The sequence below is a fragment of the Enhydra lutris genome, unplaced genomic scaffold (genome assembly GCF_002288905.1).
Source record: "Enhydra lutris kenyoni isolate GAN:26980312 unplaced genomic scaffold, ASM228890v2 scaffoldscaffold59, whole genome shotgun sequence".
NCBI classification, from domain to species: Eukaryota; Metazoa; Chordata; class Mammalia; order Carnivora; family Mustelidae; genus Enhydra; species Enhydra lutris.
In genome coordinates this window covers 11,518,460-11,536,958 of record NW_019154143.1, presented here as the reverse complement: position 1 = coordinate 11,536,958, position 18,499 = coordinate 11,518,460, and the positions used below count along the sequence as shown (strand labels likewise).

At 44.3% G+C, this 18,499-nt stretch overlaps 1 protein-coding gene across 1 annotated transcript in view; it reads right to left on the bottom strand.

Moving 5' to 3' along the window:
• Positions 1 to 221: 221 nt before the first annotated feature.
• LOC111158416 (MER proto-oncogene, tyrosine kinase) overlaps positions 222 to 18,499 on the bottom strand; it is a 111,421-nt gene continuing 93,143 nt past the window's right edge. The window contains exons 15-19 of the mRNA XM_022520418.1: positions 17,347 to 17,465; positions 10,080 to 10,189; positions 8,207 to 8,366; positions 7,416 to 7,552; positions 222 to 1,385 (exon numbers count right to left, since the gene is read on the bottom strand). Of these exons, the coding sequence (XP_022376126.1) occupies positions 887 to 1,385; positions 7,416 to 7,552; positions 8,207 to 8,366; positions 10,080 to 10,189; positions 17,347 to 17,465 (1,025 nt within the window). The 3' untranslated portion in view covers positions 222 to 886. The remainder of the gene's footprint in view (positions 1,386 to 7,415; positions 7,553 to 8,206; positions 8,367 to 10,079; positions 10,190 to 17,346; positions 17,466 to 18,499) is intronic.

Genomic DNA, 18,499 nt, shown 5'->3' with positions numbered 1-18,499 from the left:
AGAGGCACCGAGTTCCAAGCCGGGGTGGACCCTGTCCATGGCCCACGTCTACCTCCTACAAGTTGCGACTCTCCAACAGAAAAGCGCTCCACCTGTCCGACTCTCTTCTAACAAGTTATTTTAAATCTTTCCACCCAGATTGTACTTTTCCATATTTTTTGCTCTTCATCTTTGGACTCTGGAGTGGTTTTTCCATATCCTGATAGAACACTGCCAAGATCGGTCAAAGCGACTGCATAGAGGTCCAGGCATTAAAGGGAATTCCTTTTGCAAAGATACAGAGGCTGCTGGTCAGTGACCACTCTTTTTCCAAATAAGTACGACACATCCTTCCTCGTTCATATTTTATTAAGAAGTCCTATCAAAGAATTAATCAGTTATAAAACTTTAAATATTAAATAAATCATTCTTAGCAAATAGGTGATTCATGTAAGAATATCAGATTTTTCATAAGACCAGAAGCAAAGTCAAATACATCATTTCATTTTACCAATTATTTTTAACACTTAATGGTCATAAAAAAGAAAAGGACTTTAAAAAAATAACACTGACTCTGTGCTAATGTTAACACCAGGGAACAGCTGTAGAGATGAGGCTGTTAAAGTGTAAATTTTAGATCTGCAAGGGAAGCAACATGAAATAAGTCATCTTTTATTAAAATAGATCTTTTCTCTTTCCAGCATATACATATATACGTACTTTCTCTTTAAATAAATATATATTATGTATTTTTCACGATGACTTACTTGACAACATTCACCTGGTGCTTTAGGACCATGGCATTCAATTGGGAAAGGAAGACAGATTCCAAAAACATGGACTGTACAGGGATTCTCCCAAAGCAGAAGAAGAATTGCCTTGAGTTGGGAATGTCTCTCGGCTCTCCTCATATGAGGACTTCTGAGTCTTCTGAGGAGTTGTCGGCAAATAAAAGTCCATCTGGTGATGGGCTCCCCAAGGGCAGTGTGCTGGACTGGGACCAGGAGACTCCATTTTTTACAAGTCTGTCCTCTGGCAGAACACAGTTCTTTTCTGGGGCGGCAGAAGCCAGATCTCCCCATTCCTCATTGCCCCCGTTCAGGATGTACCTTTCCTCCTGAGGTCTGTTCTCGTGAACTTCTGCCGTCACGATGCTGACAGCCGCACTGGGAGTACAAGAACCAATAATAGAGTCAAGATCAATATTCATGTCTAGCTGAGCAAGGGCGGGGCCCTCTCCAGGGTCCTCACAGCTCTCGGGAAATTGTGTGTTGATATAAATGACATCAGCTTTGTCCTGAACTTCAGGCAAACTTTCCAAGAGCTTTTCTAGCTGCAGCCTCAACATGGAAAAGGTAGGTCGGTCCAAGGGCTCAGCTCTCCAGCAAGAATGCATTATTTCATACCTACAAGCATACAGAAGCGTGAGTTATTTCTCGGCCCAGCACCTGGAGCCCTGAGTGCAGTCCACACCTTGTTTTCACCTATTCTTTGATTCCGTCACATTTTAATCCACACTAATTCTACCTCTGGTAAATTTACTGTGGTTTGCTCATGGCAAAATATTTTTTCAGTTTTATAAATGTCCCACGGGTATGTAATAAGTGATTCTCTGGCCCCAGGAATATAGAACTTATGTGGCAATTATATCTAATGTTGTGAAACAGGACTATTTCAGGTCCTCCCTTCATGCTAGAGGTTGGCAAACCATATGGCCCACGGGCCAAGTCCAGCCCATTGTCTGTTTTGTAAATAAAGTTTTATTGGAACACAGCTACATTTATTTGTTGACATATTGTCTACAGCTGCTTCTGTTATCATGGCAGAGTCGAGTAGTTGTTACAGAACCACATGGGCTGCAAAACCAAAAATATGTATTATTTGGCACTTTATAGAGGAAGTATGCTGACCCCAGTTCTATACCATCAAACTGGGACTGCAGCCAGGAGAGCTGTGTTAGCTGGGCCCTGGGGCAGGGGCTAAAGTGGTGAAGGATGTCTACCTCACAGGGCTGGGCATTTTGTGTGTGTCACTACACTGAATCTTCTCAACAGCCCTGTCATTGTTATACTGCAGTGAAAATGAGAGCGGGCTCTGGGATGTTACAGATGCGACCACGGCTGTGTGGACGGTAGGGGAACCAGCCTCTGACTGGACAACTCCTACTCCCAGGAGCTCATGGCCCCTCTGCTGTGTTCTGTACAGACAACTGGCTCTTCCGGGTAGCTTCTTCATTCCCAGCGTCTGATAGAATTAAGAATTATGAGCACAACTGGGCGCCTGGGTGGCTCAGTGGGTTAAGCCTCTGCCTTCGGCTCAGGTCATGATCTCAGGATCCTGGGATCAAGCCCCGCATCAGGCTCTCTGCTCAGCAGGGAGCCTGCTTCCTCCTCTCTCCCTGTCTGCCTTTCTGCCTACTTGTAATCTCTGTCTGTCAAATAAATAAATAAAATCTTAAAAAAAAAAAAAAGGAATTATGAGCACAATAAAACAGATGGCCAAATTAGGAACTACTGGCCAGAGATGAAGAGTGAGTTATACCATCATTTCAGAAATTGATATTCGTGTCACTGGATATGAAAACAACCCAAATTTAAATCATCTGACACATGGAGTAGATGCGATCTTACGAACATAAATATGCAATTCCTGTATTTACACTGAACACGTCATGTAAATCCTTTGGCTAATTCTTTTTTTTTTTTTTTAAGATTTTATTTATTTATTTGACAGAGATCACAAGTAGGCAGAGAGCCAGGCAGAGGGAGAGGGGGAAGCAGGCTGCCCGCTGAGCAGAGAGCCTGATGCGGGGCTCAATCCCAGGACCCTGAGATCATGACCTGAGCAGAAGGCAGAGGATTAACCCACTGAGCCACTCAGTGGCTCCTTTGGCTAAAGAATAAAGCCCCCGCTTTGGCTAATTTTACTAGCATGTGGTCCTTCACACATGGGCAGATCTCATCTACGGACGTGTCTAACAATATTTTTTCACTTGTTTACTTTTGCAGCCTCTAACAATACTTGTGGATGCTTCTGGGAGGTGGAAATCTGCAAAGCACTATGCCTACAAAGGGGCCAGCCATGAAAACAGGACACTGAGGCACATTCCCCTGGCTGAGAACCCTGATTTTCCTTCACGGTGCTTTTGCCTCTCTCTGTCTTTATAAAACTTCAGTAGATGGCTACTTAGACTTGACAAACAGTTTTTGTTTCCATTTTCATGGTTTTTGTGGTATAAATCAATTTGCATGACTCCCCCCACCCCCCAACAAAGCCTTGACTGTTGGCATTCCGAGATGAGCTTTGAGGCATTCTGTCCTTAAGAGACACATTCTCCTTTCCATTACTTCATCAAGGGGCTGTGTTATCTAACTTACTTTCAATGTTTCCAGGTCTTAGGAGAAAGCATTTGAATAATCTATCATTTTTTTCATGTAGCAAAGTAGCAATATCATTTTGAAACTTATTTATTTTTGAGGATTTTAATTATTTGAGAGAGAGCTAGCGAGAGAGACAGCACAAATGGGGTGAGGGGCAGAGGGAGAAGCAGACTCCCTACTGAGCAGGAAGCCCAATGTGGGGCTTGATCATGGGACCCTGGGATCATGACCTGAGCCGAAGGCAGACACTTAACCGACTGAGCCATCCAGACACCCTGAAACTTACTTACAGTGCTTTGTGAAGTACTTAAAAATATGAACATGGGGGCACCTCAGTGTCTCGGTCATTAAGCGTCTGCCTTCAGCTCAGGTCAAGATCCCAGGGTCCTGGGATCAAGCCCTACCTCAGGCTCCCTGCTCAGTGAGGAGCCTGCCTCTCCCTCTCCTACTCTCCCTGCCTGTGTTCCCTCTCTCACTGTATCTCTCTCTGTCAAATAAATATAAAATTAAGGAAAAAAAAATAACACGGCTTTTACAGATGTGGGAGCATGTATATCATCTAAGCTGTTCCCCACAAAGGGCAATGCCACAGTAGTGGACCAAGAAGAGGAGCAAGAGGGCCTGGAGAGTAATGGGGGGCTGTGAGCTTTAGTAATTTCAGTTTTATGGGTGGAAAAAAAACAATAGGTTTGGTAGCTGCCCTTGTAAATGGTCATTTTTGTTTTTCTGTTAAGATTTTATAAGAGATAATCCAATCTTATCAGCTGCCAGGGGCTGAAGGCAGGAGAGGGGGAGCGTCTCATGGGTATAGATCTTCAGTTTCATAAGACGAATAGAGTCCTAGAGATGGAGGGTAGCGACAGTTGGATAACAAAGTGAAAGCCCTTAATGCTCCTGAACCTCACATTTACAAGCAGTTGTGTTACATCTCTTTTACCACTATTTTTTTTTTTAAAGATTTATTTATTTATTTGACAGACAGAGATCACAGGCAAGCAGAGAAGCAGGCAGAGAGAGGAGGAAGCAGGCTCCCCGCTGAGCAGAGAGCCTTATGCAGGGCTTGATCCCAGGGATCATGACCTGAGCCTAAGGCAGAGGCTTTAACCCACTGAGCCACCCAGGAGCCCCCTCTTTTACCACTATTTAAAAAGAGAATTTAGGGCGCCTGGGTGGCTCAGTGGGTTAAGCCTCTGCCTTCAGCTCAGGTCATGATCTCAGGGTCCCTGGATCGAGCCCTGCATCAGGCTCTCTGCTCAGCAGGGAGCCTGCTTCCCCCCCGCCCCCCGACTCTCTGCCTGCCTCTCTGCCTACTTGTGATCTCTCTCTCTGTGTCAAATAAGTAAAATAAAAATCTTGAAAAAAAAATAAAATAAAAAAAGAATTTAAAAAGATGCAATCATACGCAAGTACAACATTTATAAATGGATGAATTCACCCATATCTGTCAGGCACCTGCTTTGTCCCTGGCAAAGGAGTGTCTAACATCACGTACTTAGCCCTTCAGCCCCTCTGCCTGCCATGGGTCAGATCCCAGTGGTTTTGGGTTTTGCCCTATGGGCAATGGGGAGTATGTTTGGGGCATTCCATGATCAGACTAATTTCAGAAAGATCACTTTTGGTTGCCACCCAAAGGATGTGTTAGGAGCCTGGGGGCAAGGAGAAAAATGAGATGGGAGACAGAAGGGCCTGCGTTATTCCATGGGAAACAACAGTGACCCTGACCCGCTCATCACTCACATACACTGTGAGGTCACTGTGCCACTGTTTCCATATATGTGATGAGGAAGTGGAAGTCAATGGAAGTCAATGGCCCCAGGCCCCTCCAGGCCTGGGATTCCATGGTTTGAGGGTCCCAGGGGAGGGAATGGAGGGGAGGGGAACTCTGAAGGATATCTGCTGGCTGATAGCACTCAGCTGGATAAAGGAACAAGGTGGTTCCCTGGTGTCACACTGGACAATGAGGGCAATCAACACAAGTGCCGTGAACCACAGTGGCTGGGGTGGGTGGGGAGTCCTGAGGGCTGCAGCCAGGATGCCCTGAACTCAGCTAAGGAAACGTCCCACGTAGGTGACAGAGGCATCACAAAGCATGGCCTCTTGGGCAATGGGGAGCAGGGCACAGAGCGTTCTCTGCTCTTTACATTGTCATAGTGCTTAGAGTTGAGTTTAAAGAGACCAAAGGGCAACTCAACACAGGAATGAACTCATTTCGACTAAGTTTAGACAGCAGACATGGTGGGGAAGCTCAGAAGTATCTGTCTCACTTTTTAAAAGAAAATGCACAGATATGTAAACAGAGGCCTCTTTGGGATACACTGTTCTCCAGCATCCAGACTTAAGGGGAGATGTGGGAAGAGGGTCTGGTTCCCCAGAGCCCCTGTAAGCCCATAATGTGGGGACCACAGACCCGTCTGCTTTGCCTGACTTCCCCGACACACAGCATCTATATTGCTCTCACCTAAAACTTCTCACTGACTCAGCATTCCCTGCTTGGCTCTATGAGAAATATCTCAAAACCAGCGTGTGACACAGCTCAGACCTCACTAAAACCCCAGATAATCGCCAAATGCCAACTTCTGGAGCACAAGAGAAGCCAAGAAAGAAACGACAACAAAACTCTTCATTCAATATTGTTTGGCTGTAACTGCTTCCTCATTATCAGACGCAAACATGTCATTGACACGGTCCCTTTAAAAACTACCATAAAACCCCAAATCTAATCTAATTAGGATTTCATGATATTTTTAAGGACTTATGTTTTCTGTGTCTGTTCTTCATGTTATGTATTTACAACCACAATAACCACCACCAAACAGGGTGAGGCTCTGGTCAATAAAGTTTCCTTCTGCTTGGCTTGGACAGGATCTGGGAGGCCTGAATGCACACTGACCTAGGTCTTCTCACCCATGTGCAGAAGCAGGGCCAGAGAGAGAGAGAGAGAGAGAGAGAGAGAGAGTGTGTGTGTGTGTGTGTGTGTGTGTGTGTGTGTGTGTGTGTGTGTAGAGGGGTGTCCCCACGTGTGTCCTCATACCACAGCCCCATCATGGTGTTCCATGACAGCCACACAGGCCCACGATCCTAAAACGTTCTTGTTAAGCATGCTGAAAATGCCCTTTCCAAGCCCAAGACTCCCATGATTTCCATCAGGAAGGTTCAAATCACCAAGCTAGAGGCCAGTGCCACTAGAAATTTTTTTTTTAACATTAGCAAGGTATTGGGACGACATCGATCTGGAAGGATGCTACTAAACCCTGGTACCATTGTGTGACGTTCCCGCGAGCTGAGCATTCTACCTGTTCTCTTCTTTAACTTTTCTTCCCAAATCCATCTCTGAATACATGACTCTACTTTTTTGTGTGTGCCTAATAATGAGGCACAGAGAGGTCCAGTCAGTCGTGATGGCCTGTCTGATTGCAAGTCCTGGACCTCTTCCCGTACTGCCTGCCCCCAAGAGAGAGGGCCTGTGGCGACAGGTGTCCCTGTGGTCCGGCACGCTTGGAGCTGGGGGCTCTCATGCCTGGCTGAGCACCTGGTTGGTCTCCCAGGGAGGATTTTAATGCATACGTTTCTAGGCCCACTTTGGACCAACAGAGTGACAGTCTCTGCACAGGGCTGAGGAATCACGCTGTTAGAGTATCTCCCTAGCAATTCCGAGGACTGGGCTGACCTCAGTCACTGGCATAGACTTCCAGACTTCCTAACTGAGGGTATCATAGTGATTGGTCTGTCTGAAGTGTTGTATAGAAAAGGAACTATAGTGGTAAGAAGACAGGTAATCGTTCAAGACCTTCATGTACAAGAGAGTCAACCTGTTTGTCTATAGGGTAGGTCCCTAGAGGGGCTTACAGAACATCATGGCATGTGCCGGCTTGCTGGAGATGTGCACACACGAGCTCCCACACCAAGAAAGGCTCGTGGCCTGGGACGTCTACATGCCACCCTCCGCACATACCCATCTGGCTAAGCATGAGCCCTCCTGCTGAGCGGCCGTGCCTCCCCAGGTCTGTGCAGCCTGCCCCATGCAGAGCGCCCGGTGACACAGAGAAGCTCACTCACAGTTCATCCAGGCAGTCCTCGGGCTGCTTCAGCCTATGGCCGTGGAGAAGATAGTCATACATTTCGTGGTTCTGGACTCCCGGGTAGGGAGTCATTCCCCGCGTCGCTATCTCCCACATGGTCACACCAAAGGCCCACTGAGAACAAAGCAACAAGTTAGGACGCAAGTCTTTTCTGAAAGGCTGAATGGCCTTTTTCATGTAGAAAGGGCATTTCCTTAAAGCCCGAGGATGGTGCACAAAGCTGACAATTATGCCTGAGACATGCTGCTTTCCTAGCGCTGCAGTAACGCAAGGGTCAGAGAGCCACACTTCCCTGGTTGTACCAAGGCTGCTCTGGGAAATGTGGCAAAGGCGGAGAGCCCTCTCTCCGCACGTCAGTGCTCTGTGTAATGCTCTGTTCCCCTGCTGCTGGTACGTGTCTTTGTCTCCCAATCTCCGGGTAAGGGTTTAATTACACAGAATCTTGGATACAGAGCCACTAGACGAACTCATTCAATTTCATGTGAATATCTTAGGTGTGGGCAATAAGTCACTATATTGCAGAAAAAAAAAAGATGGGAATAAATTAAAGGCCTATGCAAAACAGATCTTCTGAATGTCAAGCGACGTCAACAGAATATAGTTTTCTACCTGATTTAAGGAATCTAGCACTAAACAAAAGGTGTGAACACGCTCCCAATCCTCAGTTTATCAGAGAGTAACATGTCTTAGAACACCAGCTCAAGTCAATGCTTCCTGCGCGCCGTCATCTTTGCAATGTGGGGCTCCGAATCAAAGCCCCGTACGTACCACATCACTTTTACTTGTGTACACTCGGTCCGCAAGACTCTCTATGGCGATCCACTTCACAGGCATCTTAGCGATGCGGCCTTGGCGGTAGTAATCACCACTGTAAATCTTTTTAGAGAGGCCGAAGTCTGCGACACAGACGGTCATATCATCTCGTAACCTGCAGAGGGCAAGTTCACGTCCTCAGCGACATTTAGAGGCAAAGCCTAAATCACAGGTCTGCATCAGACGCAGCTGGAAACATTCCTGGTAAGTGACTGAAAGAGATCCCAACAGCCTGTGAGGGTCCTGCTTTGGGACCGATGGCAGAGCAAGTGACAGGGAGTTATAACCTTGCACCCTGCGGTCCGTGTGGGGACGTGGAGCAACAAGGGCACCTGTGCACAGAGAGGAGAGCCACCTGGAGTGAAGGGATGCTTCACAGGAGGAGAAAGAGCAGTAGCCCAAATCCAGGGCCCTCCAGGGGACTCACCGAACGCCCAGCAGCCTTCCTGCCTGGTGTCTGCAAACAGCACTGGCTCCTGCCAGTTTGGGGGAGGTGAGGAAGTATAAGCTATGAGAGGGGGACCCTGGACTTCCCGTTACAATAGCCAGGGGGTACTTGAGGAATTAAGTGGAAAATGAAAGGGATACAACTGCATTTATAGCCCAGGCTGTTAAAGCAGATCCTAGACAAGAAGAAGGAGAGAGAAGGAGAAATGAGTGGTCTGGAGGTAGGATGACTGCTTTGTGCCTGTCTGACACTGGCTTTTAAAACCGCAAAGTCCCCCATCCTGGGAAATCCCTCAGTCCCAGGCAAAGTGGACAACTCGTCACCCTACCTGATGGGAAAAATATGAAGGAAAATATTCAGGGCAAAGAGAGGTGCCCTTTTCATGATTCTCCCTCCATGGTATAAAAATCACTTAAATAAACAAATAAGAGGTGCCTGGGTGGCTCAGTCGGCTAAGTGTCTGCCTTTGGCTCAGGTCATGATCCTGGGATCAGACCCACATCGGGCTCCCTGCTCAGGGGGAAGCCTGCTTCTCTCTCTCCCTCTGTCCCTCCCCCTGCTTATGCTCTCTCTCTCTCTGTCAAATAAAATAATAAAATCTTAAAAAAAAAAAAACAACAAACCACCACAACCACAACAACAACAAAAAAAACCATGAATAAGCAAACAAGACCCTTCTGGGTCTTAAAAATGTGGGACAAGTGGTAGGGGGCTGGTGGGAGGCTAGGTAAAGAATTGGGGGGGCAGACCCTATGGTCACATCCCCAACCAAGAAAAACAGTAACAATAATACATTTAAAGAATACTCTGTTTTCCTGGAATAATTAAACTTAAAAATCGAGAAACAGTTACTGTTTTTGAAGACTTAGAGCAGATAATGATGGTCCTACCGGAGCGGAATGCAGAGAGGGGGAAGCCTGAGGTCAGAATTCTTGTATAAGTCCTTGTCTCTCTGCTGCAAGAGGAAAGCCTCCATGTAGTTTCACAGCACATGTTCACAAGGCAGGATCTTGAAGCCTGACAGACAAAACCCTTACGATTTTCCTTACTGCCTCCATGAGTAGCTGGCTTACATAAAATTCTGGGTCCAAAGCGAGCCGATGGCAAAAGGGAAGGATCACAAAGGTCACACTCCAAGCTGAGAGGGTGAAAAAGTCACAGGAGAACATTCTGGAAACCAACCAGACTTGCAGAGGCAGACGTTGTGAAGAGACACAGTCATACGTACATCAGAGCCAGAGAAATCTCATCTCCAGAGCTAGCCAAACCTGCCTCTCTCCCATGTTTTAATAGCAACAGGCCAGCCCCCATTCCTACCCGGCCCCCCAATTATCTCACACGATGAGGTCTAGCCCTCCTGGGTTGGACCAGGACTCTTACATGCAATTTCTAGCAGCTAAATCCCGATGCAGAAAATTCCTGTTGCTCAGATACTCCATTCCCTGGGCGATGTCCACCATGAACTTCAGTAGTGTCTGCAGCGGAATATGCTGGGGAGAGGAGAAGCAAGAAGACAAAATATGTTTTAAAAGTTAAACTTATGGAGAGTTATTGCCGCCTGAGGGGAGAAAGAGAGTTTTTTTGTTTGTTTGTTTAGTGTTTGTATTTCTCAAAGGAAACAAACCTTTCACTTCCATATCACTCACCTCACAAATAAGTTTTTAAAAAAGGAATAAAAACAACAACAAACCACAAAATTTTTGGCAAATTTCACATTCTTCCTATCTTTAAAAATATTGATGGTGAGTATTTCTTTTTCCAAGTTACGAGGTCAAATGGGATCCTTTGTGTCCTTCAGAGTGGCAGGGGGACAGAACACCTGTGCCAGGAAAAGAGGGGAAAAGAAGGGCAGACTGCCTTCAATGGGGTACAGACAAAAAGCCCACTCAGCCCACTCCAGTCATACAAGAGTATGCAATCATCTTACTTTGAGACACTTGCAAAGATAAGTTTCTTTCAGACAGAAATTACGACCATCTTTGCCTCTTATCACAGGACCAAAGGACCACAAGGAGAGGTATTCAGGGATTTTGTTTTTGTTTCTCTAGAGTCCTCTGGGGAGTGTCAAGTCTACGCTGTACAGATCAGTCCAGAAGGCTCGGTGAGAAAACCTGTCCTGTCAGGACTGAAGATGAAGGTGATGACTGAGGAAGACCTCTGTGTAGTAACTAAACATCTTAGCACAACAAGGGCCCCGAGGAAGAGGGTTTACCACAAGTTCCTGGCAGTCATGAATGGGTCCATCCATGACAAACTCTCTTCAGGGCATTGGATTTGTCATGGCTTATTCTGTATGGAACATGAGTTTTCCAAAGTGGTGTTCATGAAGACACTGAATTTTTGAAGATATATATTTCCCAGCTAAGATATGTGTTAATTACATCCTGTCTATATAGCAAAATGCTTTAATTATCCTTTACCTTTATATACTGGAGTTGTTAAAAACAAGTAAACAAAAAAAAAGTAAACAAATCAGGCAGGAAATTCTTATGCTTCTCTTCTGTATAATTGAGGCATTTGAGTTTCCAGATGATAGTTTCCAGGAAAGGATTTGGGTGCTAAAGAATATGAAGTCCCGCTGGCATCATGAGTGTAGCACATATTAGGTACTAATCATTTGTGTTATTTTTCCCTAGAACACTTATGTTATTCTTGCAGACTGGGACCAAAAGTAATTTAAAAAGTAACTGTGTGGTAGAACTAAGAAATGAATTCAACAAGGTTCCAGGACATAAGATTGAGATACAAAAATTAGTTGTATTTGTATACACTAGCAATGATCGATCTGAAAATAAAATAGAAAATAATTTCATCCAAAAATAATTCAAAATAAAATACTTAAGAATAAATTTAACAGGAGAAATGCAAAACATACTCTGACAATGATGAAACCTTGACATTAAAGTAGATCAGAATAAATGGAAAGATATCCTATGTTCACAGATCAGAAGACTTAATATTATTATGATAGCAACACTCCCCAAATTGATCTACAGATTTAATATAAGCCCTATCAGAATCCCAGCTGGCTTCATTGTAGAAATTGACAAACTGATCCTAAAAGTCATATGAAAATTCAAGCACTCAGAATATCCAGAACAAGCTTGAGTAAGAAGACCAAAGTTGGAAACCTCACATTTACTGATTTCAAAATAAGAAAACAATGATAATCAAGATAACATGCTACTAGCGTAAGGACAGACTCACAGATTAATGAAACAGAATTGAGAGTCTGGAAATAAACCCACAAATCAATGTCAAATGACTTTGAACAGAGTGTCAAGATCATTCAGTGGGCGAAAGAACTGGACAAGAGAGTGGGATATGCAAGAGAATGAAACTGGACCCCAACCTGAACACATATACAAAATTAACTCAAAATGGATCAAAGACCTAATGTAAGAGCTCAAGTATAAAATTCTTAGAATTAGGGGCACCTGGGTGGCTCAGTGGGTTAAAGCCTCTGCCTTCGGCTCAGGTCATGGTCCCAGTGTCCTGGGATCGAGCCCCACATCGGGCTCTGTGCTCTGCGGGGAGCCTGCTTCCACCTCTCTCTATCTGTCTGCTTCTCTGCCTACTTGTGATCTCTGTCTGTCAAATAAATAAATAAAATCTTTGAAAAAAAAATTCTTAGAATTATTCCTGAAAGCCAAAAAGTGGAAACAACCCTAAGTCCATTAACAGATAAACAGACAAACGAAACATAATATAGCTAGACAATGGAGTATTATTTGGTCTCAAAAAGTACTGATAGAAGCTACAGTGTGGATGAACCCTGAAAACATGCTCTGGGAAGGAAGCCAGATATGAGAGACCACAGACTCTGATTCCATTGACCTGAAATATCTGAAATAGGTAACTAGAGAGAGACAGAAAGCAGGTTTCTGCTTCAACTGAGTGTTTCTGGAGGGGAGGTGGGTGGGGGGGATAGGGTAAGTGGGGGATGGGCATTAAGGAGGGCGCATGATGTGATGAGTACTGGGTGTCATCTAAGACTGATGAATCAATGACCTCTGAAACTAATAAAACACCATATGCTAACTAACTGAATTTAAATAAAATAAAATAAAATTTTTTTAAAAAGGTTGCTTAGAGTTGGGAACAAGGTGGGGAGGGGAGATCGGGAAGTGATTGCAAAAGAGTATGGGACTTTGTTAGGTGATGAAAATGCTCTACAATTATGCTACACAACTTGAGCATACCAAACACCTCTGAGTTGTACACTTTAAATGGCAGAAGTGTAGGGTGTTTGAATTATAGCTCAGTAAAGGTGTTATAAAAAAAAAAATTACTGTTCCAGGAGAAGAGAGGGAGGGGGAAGGGGAAAGAGAGCAGACTTCTCTTTTTGTCTCTGGAGGCTGGTGGGTGAGGACATCAGGCCTGGAGGAGCTGTCCCCATCAGAGACGTGGAGGGGCAGCTACAGCTGATACAGCTGAAAAAGCAGACAGGTCGAACAGTTGTGGACACGAGGTGATGTTGTTGAGGCAGAACTGACCAACACTGCAGCTGTCCTACCTCTGGGCTTCGCTGTGTGAGATCCCTCTGCTCCTGCTAGCGTGGACCAAGTTATGTAAATGAGCTCACCCTGCAGGGCTGGGGTGCTGGGCCCTATGTGCCACTCCATCTTCCATGGGAATAGTATGTCTGGAGGTGTGCAGGGCAGACAGGAGATGGCAGGACAGGACATGACCCTAGTTCTCATAGGGGTGGACACACCAAAGGGAGCAAGGACATCAAGCAGAGATAAAAGCAACCTGCTCTAGAACCTCAGCAAAGGGATTAATGCTCATGGAAAAATTTTAAAAATATTCTACACTGTCACTGTGACTATCCCCAAAAGAGGCGTAGGAGAAAATGGCAAATTAAGAGGAAGTACATGGCCACGATCAGAATGAGCAGACCTAGTGATCTGAGAGCACACATGTGTTTTAGGAAAAGGAGGCTGTCTCATGTGTCAAAAGCAAAGAGGCAGAGAGAATGGGGGTAATAAAACAGGAAAGATAAGTTGGAATCTGTAACAGATCAGATGGCTTCCTTTGTGTGTAGTATAAAGCCCAACTCAAATGCTCCAATGAAGCTATAGTATTCAAGACCATGTGGGAGGGGCGAAGAATGGGCACACAGTTTAACAGTACAGAATAGAGAACTCAGAAATAGACCCACACTAACACAGCCAATTCATTTCTGACAAAGATGCAAAAGCAATCAATTCAATAGCTTAATGATAGTCTTTTCACAAATGATACTGGTCATCTATATGAAAAATAAAAGCAAACCTTAAGCTAAATGTCATACCTTAGATAAAAATTAATTAAAAAAGGATCATAAACTTAAATGTAACACGTAAAATCACAAAGTTTTTAGAAGATAACATAGGAGAAAAATTTTTTATCTGGGTTTAGGCAAAGAGTTCTTAAACATGACAGCAAAAACATGATTGGCCAGCAAAAGTTAAATATTTTTACTCACATTAAGAGAATACAAAGACACACACAAAAAAGAGATAATACAAAGACAAGGTACCAACTAGGAGAATAATCTTTGCAAATTGCATATCCAAGAAAGGTACTATATCTAGAATATATAAAGAGCTCTGAAAACTCAACAATAAGAAAAACAACAACCCAGTTAAAAAATAAACAAAAGACATTAACAGACCCTCACCAAAGAGGATATAAAAATGGCATATAAACACAAGACAGGATGCTCAAGTCCTTAACCATTACAGAAATGTAAATAAAAGCCATGAGGAGATATCACTACCCATCTATCAGAGCAGCTAATAACCAAATCAAACCAAACCCGAAAACTACTGATAATACCAAGTGCTAACAAGAATGCAAAGCAAATGATCTCTCATACACTGCTGGTGGGAAAGTAAAAGTACAGCCACTCTGGAAAATCTAGAAGTTTCTTTTAAAATTAAACATACCCTTTCCTAGTATGACCTAGTATCTCACCTCTGGACTTTTTACCCTAGAGAAAAAAGAAGTTATGTTCACTCAAAAACCTGTACATGTTTTTTTTATAGCAACTTCGTTCATCCTTGCCCCCAACTGGGAACAACCCACGTGGGCCTCAACAGGTGAATGGATAAGCAAACTGGTCTGTCTATGCACTAGGAGATACACAGCAATCAAACAAGGAATGAACCACTGATCTCACTAACTTAAATGGATCTCGAAGGCATAATGCTGAGTAAAAGAAGCAAAAAATTACAGACTGTATGATTCCATTCTCAAAAAGACAAAACTATAGTCATGGAGAACAGATCAGTGGTTACCAGGAGTCCGCCATGGGCGCAGAGCATGACTACCAAGATGTCGCAGGAGGAGGTATTTTTGGGTTATGAAACTGTTCTGTATCTCAACTGTGATGACGGACACGTGAATCCATTTATGTGTTAACACTCAACAGAACTATACACCGGAAAGGGCAAAAGAGTCAATAACACTGTATGATAATTTAAAAAGGATTTTTATAAAGATTATAAATGATCCCTATCTCTTCCACAATGATTCAGGAAAAAAGTTCAGTAAGAGGCTACTCTATTTCCAAAGGGGCCATATGAGAGAGGAGGGTTGAATGTCACAAGTAAAAACAGACGACTGTTGGCCATCAAATAGCCCTGAATATGAGCCTGGATATTTCTACTGTAGAATTTACTCTTATGCAACATGAAATTCCCATGCCTCCAAAAATTATTAGAAAAATTCCACCACATACCAGAACACTGAATGGGAGTAAAATTGCTCATCAATGTGAAACGAAATCCATTCAAGGGGATGGCGTGTAGCCATTCACAGCCAACTGTCTGGAGGCTGCTCTGCCAGGGAGGGGTGCACACTGGGATGGGGCCATCAGAGAAGAGCCGAAAGCAGGGGCTCTGCAACCCGGGGGCCAGTCCTGCCTCCATCATTGCCCAATTTGTGTGTCAGTTTCCTCACCTGAGATTCTATTATTAGTAAGGACCTCCTATGGTTGCTGGGCCATTACTGCAACACTATATGCAAAATAAAGCCTCTGCAAAGCACTGGAGAAGAGTCAGCCCCGTGGATGGCCTGCGGGGAGGCACGTACCTCCTGAGCACCAGCCTGTGAAATATGGAGGCATGGAATGAACAGCTGGGATGGGAATGGCCGAAGATGCCAATGATTGGGTAAGATGTTGCCAATTGTTTTGTTTTGTTTTGTTTTGTTTGTTTTTCCTTTTCCAGGCTTCTTATAATGTTACATCTTTCTTTTGGGTGGAAAAAAGGAAGAAAGGGTGCCTGGGTGGCTCAGTTGGTTTAAGTGACTGCCTTCGGCACAGGTCACGATTCTAGAGTCCCAGGATCGAGTCCCGCATCGGGCTCCCTGCTTGGCGGGGAGTCTGTTTTTCCCTCTGACCCTCTCTCCTCTCATGCTCTCTTTCTCTCATTCACTCTATCAAATAAATAAATGAATAAAATCTTTAAAAACATAAAAATAAAACTAATAAGAAATAATAAAAACAAAAGAAAAAGAAAAAGGGAAGAGAAATATTCAGTCATGCTGAGTCCCCTATTTTGGATTAGGCCCTTCACCTCTTCGGAGAAGCCTCAGTGATTTTATAATAGTTATGAGATGTGGCTATAATTTCCTAACTCTGGCTAGTGACTGTGTGGGTGGAAGACTTAAAGAAGTCATGAGGAAGAGAACAAAAATCTGAGCATGAGACCAAGGGGAAGTGAAAGAAGAAAGATCACTTATACCTCCCTGGGAGTAATAAAACAAGTAAAAGAAAAAGAAAAGGAAGGCAAGAAATAACCTTTCACATCCATAACACACAGCGTCAGCAGGACATAGGACAGAAAGTTCCAGAATGTTTACCCTAAATTGGGTCTCAAGGTTTTGTTTGTTTTTCAAGTGCGTTGCCAAATTCAATAAATGGCTGTTCCTGCAGATCTGTCTGTCTCTTGGGATAATGACTTTCCTCATTATGCCCTGCAGTTGGGATGAGGACTTTCTCTCCCTTCTCGGGGACTCTGTGTGGGACCTGTGGCCACATGCCGGTGGGTATGGTGCCTCAGTTTAAGCTCCTGTTTCTGTCGCCTTCCCCTGTGCTGGGGATTCAGACAGTGTTTGCCTTGTGGGCTGGCAGCCCCTCTTAGGGGCAAGGTTGAAGGAAAGCATGCCAGCCTGCTGATTCACGACAGGCTTTCCAATCCGGAGGATGGAAGGGCTCTTGATAATCCAAAAGGTGGACGGGGTATATTCATGCTCAGTGTCTAGAAAAACAGCTCAGTGCAACTTCCTCTGGGAATGAAACGGATCCTGCTTCTAGTGATTTCAGAGTGAACGAGCTGGAAAGAGGAGACTTCAAAAGAAAGAGGCCACTCTGTCAGCATGTGGGGCCCACCCCTCTCCACAGCGATAAGGCTGGAGCCATGAGAACGAGCGCCCAGCTGGCTTCATCCCCCCATAAAATGGGAATTGTAAGACCTATGCACAGCCCTGCTGTGAGGACAAAAACCACATTTTAGCCCCAGGGTGCATAGCAAGCGCTGAACAGAGGCCACACGTCCTCTCCCTCCCTCCTTTATTTTCAGGGTTAGCTGCTGAGGTTTCCCAGGCCTTGTCACAGAAGCCTGGGGGCCGTTTAGAGGCAAGACGACTGAGTAATTACCTTGGGTCCTGTCTCCAGTCGGGAATAGAGTAAATACGTGTGCAGATCCCCATACTTCATGAAGGGTAAAATCACCATGGGCTTTGGGATGCCCTGAGAGCTCACTTCTATACATACACCTGAAATTAAAACCAGAGAAAGTTACAAAGAGCCCTTTGTTACCAGTAACCAGAAAAGCACGGCAGGAGCACAGGCCAAATTGAAACCATGTGCTCTCGAGCTAATAGTTAAAAACAAAATAAACATGGGGCGCCTCGGTGGCTCAGTCGGGTAAGCCTCTGACTCTTGATCTCGGTTCAGGTCTTGATCTCAGGGTCATGAGTTCAAGCCTGTGTTGGGGTCCATGCTGGGCATAGGGCCTCCTTAAAAAATTAACAAATGAACAAAATAAAATAAAATAAAAACCCATAAATCACAAACAAGCCGTATTAGAATGTGGAACACATGCTGGGTCCACTTCTTGGTAATTTTTTCTTTCTTTCAGATTAGTAACAATCTTTGCAGGAGAGGTCTCAAAAATTAATCAGTTAAGAAGCATAGTCATCTAGACACCTGTGGAGTTTTTGTTACACTGAGCCTAAGTGAGGGGTGACTGCGAAAGAATTCAAGGGCAAACTAGTTTCCTGGGATAGTTAATACCTGATCAGGTGAAAAAGCCTGGGGCCATCAAATGCTCACAACTATAAAAAGAATTTTGAGGGCCAGGAGGTAAAATTCACGTGTCTAAGTTTTAACAGTTATTCGCAGCCAACACCATTTATCCTTAAAAGTTGGAACTAGGGCCTGTCACCTGATGGCAGGCCGGCAAAGCTCTCCCACATCACAGCCCATCATCGCAAAGCACGATGGTTCTCAAAATGTAGCAAAAATCAATAGCTACAAAGGAGTAACAGTGGTTTCTTTGAAATGATTTGGTATCCAAGCATTATTTTTCATCTCTCTCTGCAGCTTCGATCGTAATAAAACTTTGAAAGTTCCCCAAAGAATTGAGCACGTATCCAGACACAGGAGAGAAAAAAAAGAAGTCAGCGGAATATTCAATTATTTTTAGGTCACTGTTCTGTCTCGGGATTGTAGCACCTATACAGCAAAGTCTTGATAGCTACAGGGCCACAAAACCAAATTCTATTAAATCATGTCCCGTGACGCTGGC